At 37.2% G+C, this 12,682-nt stretch overlaps 1 protein-coding gene across 9 annotated transcripts in view; it reads right to left on the reverse strand.

Moving 5' to 3' along the window:
• Positions 1-12,682, reverse strand: part of ubr4 (ubiquitin protein ligase E3 component n-recognin 4) — a 49,268-nt gene extending 36,586 nt beyond the window's left edge. For 6 of the 9 annotated variants that reach the window (XM_086142027.1, XM_086142025.1, XM_086142024.1 and 3 more), the window contains exons 1-17: positions 12,543-12,681; positions 9,421-9,518; positions 9,191-9,294; positions 8,786-8,915; positions 8,417-8,562; positions 8,144-8,243; positions 7,620-7,761; positions 7,277-7,401; positions 7,004-7,128; positions 6,376-6,435; positions 5,774-5,964; positions 5,497-5,596; positions 5,118-5,255; positions 4,306-4,423; positions 3,481-3,522; positions 305-492; positions 27-183 (exon numbers count right to left, since the gene is read on the reverse strand). In XM_086142027.1, the coding sequence (XP_085998153.1) occupies positions 27-183; positions 305-492; positions 3,481-3,522; positions 4,306-4,423; positions 5,118-5,255; positions 5,497-5,596; positions 5,774-5,964; positions 6,376-6,435; positions 7,004-7,128; positions 7,277-7,401; positions 7,620-7,761; positions 8,144-8,243; positions 8,417-8,562; positions 8,786-8,915; positions 9,191-9,294; positions 9,421-9,518; positions 12,543-12,667 (2,089 nt within the window). In that variant the 5' untranslated portion in view covers positions 12,668-12,681. Of the gene's footprint in view, positions 1-26; positions 184-304; positions 493-3,480; positions 3,523-4,305; positions 4,424-5,117; positions 5,256-5,496; positions 5,597-5,773; positions 5,965-6,375; positions 6,436-7,003; positions 7,129-7,276; positions 7,402-7,619; positions 7,762-8,143; positions 8,244-8,416; positions 8,563-8,785; positions 8,916-9,190; positions 9,295-9,420; positions 9,519-12,542 lie in introns of all 9 variants that reach the window. The other 3 variants (XM_086142028.1, XM_086142026.1, XM_086142029.1) reach the window with 1 other exon arrangement.

Raw genomic sequence — 12,682 nt, forward strand, 5'->3', positions numbered from 1 at the left:
GGCAAGCACTATTTTTTCAAATATACCTTTGACATCTTTGTCAACATCTTTGATGATGCTGGCTAGTGTAGCCATGTGCTGCTCTGTTAGAGAGACACTCAAGTAGTTGCGGATGAAGTTGTTCCTGGACTTCAGCATTGAGGTGGTGATGAAATTCAGAATGCTTGAGGCTAAACTTAAGAACTATAGGGATAAACAGTCGAGAGGTGTTTAAAATCGTAAGTGGGATTTGTCCTGTGTACGTGACTTGGAGAAGGTTCATTGTTGTACTAGGTTCTTTATTTAAGCTTAAGTATACTCTCACCAGTTCTGGATCTTTACGTCCTGCTAAAATATTTCCATTCTCGCTTGGGTTCTGTTTGCTGGGGCTCTTCAATCTGGGTGATGTCTCCAGCGGCGGGGGTGGGGGAGGGGGTGGGGGAGCTACTTTGTCTTTGGTGGGTGAAATTGTCTCTTCGAACCAAAGCCCCAAGATTGGTTCACTGTCATCATCTGCAATGACAGAAACAGACATTCGTAGCAATCTCAAACAGCTGTGAATGGATAATTATGGGGTGAAAGTGCTGCCATCTTCAGCCAAAATGAACATAGCTTCAGTCTGTCAAGATAACCACAACATCCTGCAGGCAGTGGAGAACAAAGACAGCAAATCGTAAAAATGTGCTAACCTTCTGTGGGTGAATATCCACTTAAAGGAGATATGAAATCCATCTTTTAGGTATTTTTAAAAGAATAATTAGCACTTATTATGGCAACCCATCATAATCTTCCAAATGGAAACCATTGGAAGACGATACATCTGCCTCTATCCAACCCTATTTTTCATCCTCAAATAGTCAATAAAACTCCTTTGACTAAAAAGTGATGTTTTGAATGAATTGTATGAAAAATTAGGTTTACTAGTTACTTCCTGTTATGAGCATATATGATTTTTTTTTCTTCAAAAAACAAAATCAAATATTACTGGTGAAATGTTTTCAGATGCGTCCAAAAAGACCTTTGGATTCAAAATAATGGACGTATTTTGAAGAGTGACAATCCAGGGACCACAGATACACTTGTAGCACTATAGTGTATGTGTTGTTACTCTACACAATGAAATTCAACACACCAATGCTACATTATTCCATTTCAGAAAAATTTGTGTCGCAACCAATGTTAAAAACACTATCTTCTATCATCCTGATGCAACAACAACAGTTCCTTTTCCCCACAATGACGAATCTGGTCAACCGAGACTAGTCATTAACTAACATTACTTCTATAATTTCATAATTTACCACTTGTAATTGTTCTAAAATTATTTTGCTTTGTGGCTGCCCATTTAATGCTGTGTAATGTGCTTCTCATTGACTCTCATTTGGCTAAGTAAAGGGGCAGCCAACACACCATATGAATGGGAGAATCCAGAGATGAAAGCATCACTTATTCTGAATGGCTGTTGAGGCTACGTTACAAAGCAGGAACCGGACTATACAAAAAATGTCTAATTCAATAATAAAATCAGTGAATGGACTTTTAGCCATGCAAGATGAAACAAGATTTAACGTCTTTGACTCGACATCCCAAATCTCGGACTGGATAAGGGAGAACTGAAAAGGGACAGTTTTGAAAAGGGTGCAACACCTTGCTATATTCACACAGGGACTGACAGCCACAGGATCAGAGCAGAAACTCCCTACAAGCAGCAGGTTGACACTGGCACTGGTGGACAGCAAAAGCTTCTGAATAAAGTGACATAAGTCATTATCGGGTAATGGGCTATGAAAATGTGTTTGCAAGCAGGGAGAGACATAAATACAATGAAAAAAGATATTTTATGAAAAACAGAAAAAATATGGGAGATATTTAAAATTGTTGATTTCCCGGGTGAGTTGTTCAAGAGCAAATCTGAAATATTTTTTAGGAATAGGACCAATTTGCAGCACAAAGCTCTTCATTCATCTATTGTGGTAAAGTCAATTCCTGCCATTAATGGAAGAGGGGAGATATCATGTACATGAAGTAAAATAGGACAATACAAATAATTCTGGCTTTAGCGAGATAGGCCATTCCAGGAGAAACGGTGTTCATCTATTTAGACTACATTAGTGCCTCCAATACTTAGATTTGTCTCTAAAATGTCATTATCAATCAACTTTTCCGCAAACAGACACAAATAAAAATCATATAATTATAGTCCTTAATAAGGGAGGAATTTTTCACAGGACTGCTCTATTATGGTACATCATTTTGAGCAAGTGTACCTAGTAATTTGGCATGTTTTTGTTATTATCCAGGCAGTAAGAGCTCCTGAATATCAAAAGTAGTCTCTCTACCTAAGGAACAATACTTTAACTTGTAGTAGAGTTGATCTCCAAATTCTGTTGCACTCTGTCCAACAACAAAAAGTCTTGAATCCATGAATCAAGTTTTAAGAGATTGTATCTGAACAAAACAAATTGGGATCATTAGATGTTAACCAGTAAAATACATCTTGAGTGCCATGATTATTGGACTTCAAATAATTCCAAAAGTAGAAAATTGAGATTTAGAGGAATGGCTTTAAGAATTCATAAAAAAGGCTTAGGGATAAAGGGAATATCACTTTAGGTTGATATTCACGTTTGCATGCAACATACAAAAATCAAAACCTTTCTGGTGACAGCAAGATGAAGCATAGTGTGTTTACAGTAAGCCCACAGTTTACAAGCACAATTCAGATTAATTAAATTTAAGAATAATACCACTGTTTAAACGTGGGTTCTACATTATTTTGGCTTTTAATTATTGACATTTTAGATATGTATGACTAGTGTTACACTGACAAATAAAAATGACCAAAGAAAAAATGGCTGGGTAATAACAACAAAGTAATATAACTATATTTTAATAGCTATCAATATATCACAAAGAAAAAACAAAAAGTGTGAAAGTATAAATTTCGGATTATAAGTACATCTCGTTTACCTTACAAGCAATAACATCGGTGGACCTTAAGGTAAAAGCCACTAAACTTGCAATTACGATGGAAGAAAACGGCAAGGCAGCAAGATTGCAGAGACTGGATTATGACAAATCGCTTAAAATTGTTTCAAGGAAAGCAATTTCATACTAAGTCTGAAAACAGTGTCAATCTATCAAATACCAAAATTAGTCAGTAAATGCTGTGACAATCAACACCCAGCACAAATCAGGTATTACAACAATTAAAAACTAATGAATAAACCCACATGATAACACCACTGGTATTATCCTTTGAACTGAACCACAGATGAGCCTGATTAAATATTTCAATTTTGCTCATATCAATGAAAACATTCAGCATATTTCAGATGAGAGGCAATTGTGCTATTGGAATCTTCATCTGTGGCTCTGTCATAGTCTTAGCTAATGAGGCTTAAGCTTGTACCCTAAATTGTGAGACATACAATAACAAAATGAATCTAGGACAGTGAAGTGGACATCAAGTCTTTGACCTAAGGACAGAAAACTGCTGACCTGAGACACAAGCTGCGCTTGTCTTCTCCTGTCTTCTCTCTGCTGAAATAGTAGACACTGTCAACTACACTGTCATTTAGGATGACAGAAGAAATTTTGTGACATTTGTGTGTGTGTGTGTGTGTGTGTGAGTGTCTATATCTGATATCTTTCTAACTGTAGTCATAAACTGCTTAAGCCACTGGTGCAAATCTGCTTCACTGCTTTATAGAAAACAAATACAAAAAAAAAAAACAACTCTACATTAACTGTACTTTAGTATTACTGATTACTTCAAATCAAAACTAATACAGTTACTAGCATCTGCATGCACACTGAAGGAAATAACAATAAGATGATCCCACTATCGTATCCAAATTTTGTGATCCATTCACTTTTAACACGTCGTAACCGCTTTGCCTAATTGATCATGTCTATATACTTATTACTATGAGAAAGCTCTGGATCAATACATAATATTACCATATATGTAAAATGCTGCTTATAAATCTATCTTGAATAAGTCATTTCATGAACAAAAAAAGTCAATGTCAAAATTACTATTAATTGTTTGATAACTTGATAACTAAGTTCACTTCAGTGAAGTTTATGCAGAATATTATTTGATGAGCATGGCTTGATACATTACAATATCTACCTTCACTCCATTGTGTCTATCAAAGGTCTATAGTCTGTTTTGCATCCAGTTATGGAATTACTGTTTCTTGCTATGTCAAACTAAAGCTGCAACTGCATGTGGATCCATTCTCTCATAGTGATTTTGACTTTTCACTTCAAATGGCTATCTGTTGCGCCAATAAAATACCTTTTTAACAGTCATAGTACCTTGGCTACTGTCCTCCTCAGTACTACTGAAATCATCCTCATAGTAGGTGTTTGAATCTGTGGAAGCACTGGCATCACTGCTGACTGAGCCCTTCCTCTGGCGTTGGAGCACACAGGCCTGAAAAAAGCAAACACTTTAAATGAACACACAACTCACAATCATTTAATAACCAGTCCTCATTAAATTCCTTGGTCAACTGCACTTGGCATAAATAAGAACTATCATGTCAAATGTCAGTCAAACAGTTCAGAAAATTCAAGGGAACTACAGATCAACTAATGGTTGGGGGAACAGTTGATCAATGATGATCACTGTTTTCAAATGAAGTGTCAGTTTCTAGCAAAAGTTCAATTAAGATGCACATTATGGCATTTACCCTGCAGCTGCTTTAATCTTCTTTTCCTTTCAACTGTTCTCTTCAGGGGTTGCCAAACTGAACCATCGTCTTCCATCTAACCCCACCCAGCATCCTTGTCTCTCACACCAACTAACTTCATGTCCTCTTTCAATACATCCATAACTCTTCTCTTCAGGCTCCCTCTTGGTGTCCTGCCTGGCAGTCCCAGTCTCAGCATTCTTCTACCAATGTTCACTAATCTCCTGCACCCAAAAAATCTCTGGCTCCTCTGACTATCTCCAGAACATCTAACATGTTGTTCCTCTGATGGATCCATTACTTTGCATCAGTGTTTAAATACTACCTTTAAAACACGCTTTTTAAGCTTTCTGCCAAAAAAATACTAATTTACTTCTCTTTATACACTGACTAATGATGTAATGATTAAGAACCAAAGGGAATTAATGATTGTACCTTTTTGTAAGCAGTGGAGACAAGGGTGAAGAGCAGATTAGTTAGGGGCACTGAGTCAATCAGCCTTTGGACCCTCTGGATGGAAGTGCTTTTTGCCATGATGTTCAACTCAGCTGGTGGCCCATCACTTGCCCAACTCTGGGGGCAGAGGAAAAAAAAAAGAGTCAGAAGAACGAAGATGCTAATTCTTTGATTTACAGCACGACTTTCTTTAAGCACTGGTAACATATACCATATACATATACCTAGACTAAAAAGGTATTGATTAAAGGTTTTGTTCACCAAAACCAAAGGGAAATTAAAGCTGGATTGTGTGCAACCAAAATAGCTGAGTCCAGCTGTAACATAACACAGACATGTTGTAAAATGTAAGACTTACTCGGTGCAGAGCCTCAACTTGCAGATCTTGAAAAAGTGATGTTAATAGCTTGATGGCATGGTTGGCCAGGATTACAGACAAAACTCCAAATCCTTGATGCCTTGGGTAGAAAGCATGATTATAGGATGATGAACGCATGTTAGTCACTTTTTAAGGACGTAGTAAATGAGATATAAAGACAAAGTCAATAGTGGTCAAGACTTCATAAAACCTGCTTAAATTCTGAAATGCATGAATCGAGGTGATAAATTGTGTTTATAAGCTAATTCTCACTTACCCTTTTCCTGGACCCAATTTAGGTGATCCTGCTCCATCCTTGGTGCGAGCTGCAATATCTCTGACACGCAAGGCAGCCAAGGGATCTTTCTCTTTTCCTTTGTCAGCCAGGGCAGTGGGGCTCAGGTTAAGTATCAGGTATAGGCTGTTTAAAAGGCACCAGGCCCCAAGCAGCTGGAAATTTTGATAATGCTGCAGAACACAATATGTGTGAAGATTATCCAGAGAAAATAAGAAAAACATCTATGAATGGAAACATATGCATTAAAATGGAAATTTAATACCAAATTTAACAGCCAAAAATCTGCAAAAAGTGACCCAGTCACTTGAATCATCTATCCATTATCTACCGCTTATCCTGCAGGGTTGATGGGATGCAAGAGCTTATCCCAATTTTTCCAGTATATTCCACTTAACCTCAAGTTTTTAGACTCCAAGGACACCAGAAAAACTCAGCAAAAACCCACAAAGGCAAGAACATGCAAACTCCACACAGAAAGCCACCATATTGCCCAAAAAGTAATCATAAGTCACTGAAATAAGTGTTGTCGAGGTCATCTTAGCAGCTCCATCAGTACCAATGCACTAAAACCCAGCACTTACCTCTCCTCCAGCTCGGCGAGAGTTGCTGATGGCTTGGCCAATCATTTCATAGATCTCCAACTGATGCAAACAAATTTAGTATTTGTTAAAATGTTAAACATACTGAAACATTTTAAGGATTGCACAAAATCCTTGCATGAGATATAAAAGTTATGGGACAGGTACAAATCAGTTCACCCCACCAATAGCTAAATATTTAAGCCATATAAATAAATAAAATAACTTGTTTCTTAATGATACTTTCTAAAGAACTGCCATGAGGAAGTACTTTTAAAGGCAGAACAAACGAACAATGGAATGGATCTTACTAAACCATTTCCAAGACAATAAAAGCTGCTTGTATATTTTGTGCCACAAGTCTATGAAAATGACAATCTTGACATGCTAAAATGGTTATCAGGCCATTAACTTTTAATCCACCACGACTATGTCAATTGCTGTTTCTTCATATCAAAAATGGCCAAAAAAGGAGTTAATTTCTAGACGTGGAGAATCATGACACACAACTAACACAACTTCAAAAGTTTGGTATTTACACATAAACCATTGTATAAAAAAAATTACCCTTTACAGGTACCAAAGTATGAGTATGAGCCTACGGTGACAACATTTTTCCTGTAATACTCACACATTTCTGGACAATTGTGGCAGCGTCATTTTCATAGTCCTCCTCTTTAGTACCAGTGGATGCAGAGCGAAGCTGGAGGCCACAACCAACTTGCAGAATAGCCATGCAAGTGGCCACACTCACACCTTAACAGGGTATAACACATTTTTCATTGCATAGAAAATGAATTTGATGGTTTCTTTAATAAAGTACAGCACAAAAAGCTAGGAATGCCAGTGCATTAATTCATAAAATGAGGTTACAATGGGTCTTAGCCATAGCCATATCACCTACCTGCATAGAGACAGCTCAAAGCCAGCACAGTCATATCTAGTAACCTCCCTGGTGTTAAGGGCTCCAGAACAGGTAGGGAAAGGGTGTCCAAAGCCATGGTTACATCTATCACCAATGAGTGAAATCTGGAAATGGGTTCCAATATGGAATAATAATATTATAGTTGTTTTGGGTTTTTTTTGGTTTGTGTGTTTTGTTTTGGTTTTTTTTTTTGGGGGGGGGGGGTTCAAGCACAAATACAGACAATGAAATTGATTTCACTGCCATGTAGAACAAAGCATTGATTATTGTATTGTGTGAAAAGCTGAAAATAAATGATGTGTATAGATTTTGAAACACTTACCCATTGCGGACAGCTGTGGCATCTGCTACAGTGGCAGGCATGATAAAGAAAGAGTTGGCTGATACCGCATCTTGGAAACGGTTAATGTAGCGAAGAAAGTAGGGCAGGTTGAGGCACACACGTAGCAACTTCTCAGACCCACCTGAAATGACAAATTATAGTCATCCATTCGAATAATTATAACACCAATATTAATAATGACAAATAAGAAATTAAGCTTGTGGACACTACCTGGCAGATTGTATGGGTTTTACTACTTATAAAACAGTAACTAATTTCAATTAAAAATTCTCAAAACAAATATATTTTTAAATTAGGAGGAGGAACCCAGAGTGAGGTGATGGGATTCCCTGACAGGTTTGAGGTTTCTGGCTGTCGGTGCATTTTAAGTAAACATATCAGAATATGTAAAAAATACTGAATTTTAATGCAATGTTCAGCACCAACTTTTCATTAAATAAAATGTACAGAACAAATTTACATGTGTAACTCATGTACTGTTTTTGAACAGAAAAACAACTCACCTAGTTCTTGTAAGCTTGACACATTCTGAGAGACAAAGGCATTTTTCAATTTGGCCTGAACCGCTTGATCTGTGGTTTGATCATCGCAATCGTTTTCAGTCTATGAATAAAAAGACGAGACAAATATAAAATTGTAATCAAGGCAGAACAGGTGTTTCTTTTTACAGAAACAGCTCTGATTACTTGGTGGACACTGATCATATTTTCAACAGAATATAAAGCTAAAAGTTAACATTAGTGTGTGTTACTTCAAATTTGGCGTGTCACAATTACCTGCATGTGCGCTGCTGATGGGGAGGCTAAGATGGTGGTAAGGTCAGGATTAAAAACTGAAGTCAGTTGATTAAAGAAGTTCATTTGCACTTCTTTCTGTCGAAGCTCTGGGTTCACAGTGCTGAGCACGTCCTTCTGATCTTCCACTATTGAATGGGAAAACGCAATTTTAATCTTATACCTAAGGTGATTTTTTTTCCTTCCAGACAGTTATTCAGTATAACATTAACAACTTTAAGAGGTAAGGCCAATGGGTGAGTCCTAAAAAAAAAGTTTCTTGTAATCTTTAAAAAATATGAAGGGTCAATATTTTACTATATATGGTTTCAACAACAGTGTTGACTTAAACCTGTCCTTCAAGGAACTCACCATCTGAAAGGGTCTTGACAGTTTGAGGCAACTTGGCAGACTTCATCATAGCAGTGAAAGTAATAATTTCTGTGCGATCTAGTCTGCTGCATCCAGTGCAAAGGCCTTTTATCAAAAGAATCAGATGTTTCTGCAAAAATGTAAACAGCATTGAAAGATAAAGAAAATCAAGTTAGTTAACTCAAGAACAAAAAAATTGTGTAAGGATCAGAAAATTCAGACACCCAAATAATTTAACGAAAATTGATAAATTATCTAACCATGTATATCGGGGACAAATCAGGCATTGTATTTGTGTATCTCAGTATTTGTATCCTCATAAACCTCTGTAACTGTGCAGCTACTTCAGCTACTGTACACCAGCATTTCAGTTTCTAAGTTTCTATTGTAGTCCATATCTCTCACCTGTGACACTGCACATGCTTCATCTGGATTTTCCAGTCGCAGCAGTGAAAACTCAATCAATACTTTGCAAGCTGCAGCCACTGAAAGCAACTGATTTCTTGGTACTGGAGAGACGGAACAAAAATAATTTGTAACAAGCAAGAAACATAACATTTACATTTTAACATGTTTTAATAATAAATGGGATAATGATATCAATTCGACTTTAAGAGACAACAAAAAATACATACTTTGTCCACATACTGTAGTGATGTAATGTGCAGAGAGTGCCACAAATGAAGAGTAGAAAGGCTCATACTGTTTGTCATGATGAAGAATGTCTGATTCACTGCAAATGAACAGAGGAAAATTTAAATAAAAATCAAACACAGGACTTTTTTTCTAGAGGGTTGTATTAAATTTTCTTTCCAAACTTGGACAAGAAACGCCTATTGTCCCCTAAATTTATTACAGGGGAATAGATCAATTACTATGCCAAGACAAATAGTCAGAGTATATGACACACACTGTTATGTCACTGATAATGTTCTATGTAACCAGGTTTCACTTTTATTCTTTTTCAAGCTGCCAATCACATAAGACACAATAGACAGAATAGAAGAGGTCATTGAAGATATGCAGGTACTCTTATGGTGCCAAAAGGGAAACCTCATTCCAAAACCAATAAAAAAGATTGGTTAGGGATAAGAAAGAAAAGCCAGAAGCTTTGTATATTCAGCTACATACTTTGTTAACTTTAGCAAACAGAGAAAAGTTGATTCTTGAATGCTTGGAACTTGAAAGATTATGTTTTAATTTGATTCTATCAGAATCAGAAATTCATGTGGCATTTGTTTACATTCTTATGGAAGTTTATGTAAGCTGACTTTCATGAGTTTTGACAGTTAAAATTTTGCCATAAATTAAGGACAATGAAGTGGCCTTAATTTATATGATGAATATTATCCTCCTTCGTTTCCTTTTACAGAAAAAGAAAAAGAAAAAGATGCTTTCTTGCCAAGGTACAGCTAGAACATTCACAACATGAAGCTGCCATTGGGGTCTTTTTTATTTTTAGAACAGTATCAAAAACGACAACATAACACAGAGGTTTCTTGAAGTGGGTAACTGTGTGAGATGTTTGCAGAATAATTCTTGTAAGTCACCTAGAGTTAATGATTATGGCACATGTGGCATAACAGATACTTAAATCCATCACATCTCAAGTTCTACCAAAAGGTTCTGCTGACTGTCTTCCCTTATGAAGAACAAGCATATTAGCTTGGTGACTGAAAAGAGGTTGTCTCAGATGTTAACTGATATGTAACACCTGTAATATACAATGAAAAACATTACAGTGACACAAAACTGAGTATCCTCATTTTTGTACCCTAATGAAGTAGTTCTATTCTGTCCATTTAAGTTAGTAAATACATCTATGAGAAACTGGAAAAGACAGGCAGTATTGTTTACCATATACACTGTGAGAGTGTATAGTGGCAGAAATATGACAAGCGCATCCAAAGACGATTGCTTAATAATTTATCCTTTATTAATGCCTCTTGGGAAATTCATTCTCTGCAATTAACCCATCATGGATGAACCATGAGCAATCGGCTGCCATCCACCAGCACCAGGGGAGCAGTTACGGGTTCAGTGTCTTGCTCAACAACACTTCAACACACTAGGAGGAACCAGGAATCGAACCAGGGATGTTCAGTTCCAAAGACGATTGTTCTACCTTCTGCACCACGCCACCCCCAAAAATGAAATAAGAAGGTTAGGTTACAGAGAATCAAATTGAAGAGTTTATCACTGCTCGAAACCAGGTCCAAATTTGGATCTCAGATGTATGACCAGAACTTCTAACCTAATTTTATTAAGTTAATGTTCATGTTTACGCTCTATAATTTATTCTTAATTACTTCTATTCTATTCTGAATGCCACGCAAAGTTACTATCACAAAAGTTAACATCACCTCACTAAGCCAAATGAAAATACTACATGATTAAATCTAAAGAAAAAATATGGCTTTAAAAAGTACAGACAAAACTGGTTGGCGTCCATCTTCAACATACACTGTGAGTGTATGATTCTCAGTGACTTTCTTCACTCACTTGAAGATGTCAAACAGTGAAATAGGTCATTTTAAGCTTTCCCAGTGAAAGGCCGTTTTGAACTGACAATATCTTTGCTCAAATCACTTAGATTTCCTTAACACTTCCTTCTGGGGTGATCTTATTTTTCTACAATACCTGGAACATCAAAAATGACCACATATGGTTCATACCCGATTTCTGCGGTTCTCTTCGTTTTCTTTAAAAACGAAACTCACAGGCCGGGCAACAGTGCTTCCTAGTCTGGTGATATTAGATGTGCAAGAAAATGTAACCAATCAACATGGTCGTCTGAATGCTTGCTTTTATCACCTGATGTCCCCCTGAGCAACGTTAACAATCGCTTCATTGTGATGTAACGCATTGGTGGCGTGTAGGGGGGAATGTGCTTGTATTATCTCCGTTCACAAGAAAACAAACGCGTTGACAGGTGTCCACAGCAAACAAAGTAGACTTGCGTAACAGACATTGAACTCCATTCCCTTTAACTATTACTTTTAAGTAAAGCGTTGATTTACCTATGTACATGCTGTTATGAGCATGAGGATAAATCGTTGTATTGACAATATGTGAAAAAAATGACCAGTTATCCATAACCCCAAAATGAGTGGTGAGGACAAGGTCCACGCCTACTTTGAACACAACCACAGGCACAAGTTAGCTTCCAACCAATAACATTAAACCGATATGCTAGCTTACAAATCGGTCAATATGTTCCTATTAGTCTCGGTTAGACTAGCTCGGCAAAGAAAGCGAATTCTATTGCCGTCGATGTATTTTACAGTTAAGCTGTGTCATGGTTACGTTATCCAGTTCATTCCTCAGGCCCATTGGATAGCCTGCTAAATGTTTGTGTTAGCTAGCTAATGATAAAGCAATTTTTCCCAACATTACAGTGTGGCGTTGTGAGACAGTTACGCAAATGCGACTTATTTGTACGTATTCATCGATAAAAAGCCGCGTTGTTATCAAAACCAGGTTTTTACAAACAAATGGGGATGACAGTACTATAATTTTAACTAAGTTAGCTCAAAGTAGCATGTTAGCAACCGTCAGCAACTGACCCAAAAGCTGTGCAAGTTGGGCCAAAATAGCTGCCTAGCCGCTATTGTTAGCTAAGCTACCGTTGGGTGACGTTTCCCATAACTTACAGTAACCAGGCTACGTGAGCAGGCTAATGAGCTAGCGCACTGCTGTTTGGGCACTGAATTCGAACGAAAACAAGCCTGCAACGCATTGACAGGCCACCCGTTACCTGTTTATTATAGATCCAATAAGCTGAGGTAGCTCCATTGTTTCAAAAGCGGTGTAAGAAGCTGATAAAAGCGGCCGAACTGCCGCTGTCCATTCGTGTTCCCCATCTCCTCCGCTCGACGCCATCTTGAATTCATATAG

The sequence above is a fragment of the Fistularia commersonii genome, chromosome 34, assembly GCF_037954325.1.
Source record: "Fistularia commersonii isolate RoL2024-O1a breed Wild chromosome 34, RoL_Fcom_v1.0, whole genome shotgun sequence".
Taxonomy (NCBI): domain Eukaryota; kingdom Metazoa; phylum Chordata; class Actinopteri; order Syngnathiformes; family Fistulariidae; genus Fistularia; species Fistularia commersonii.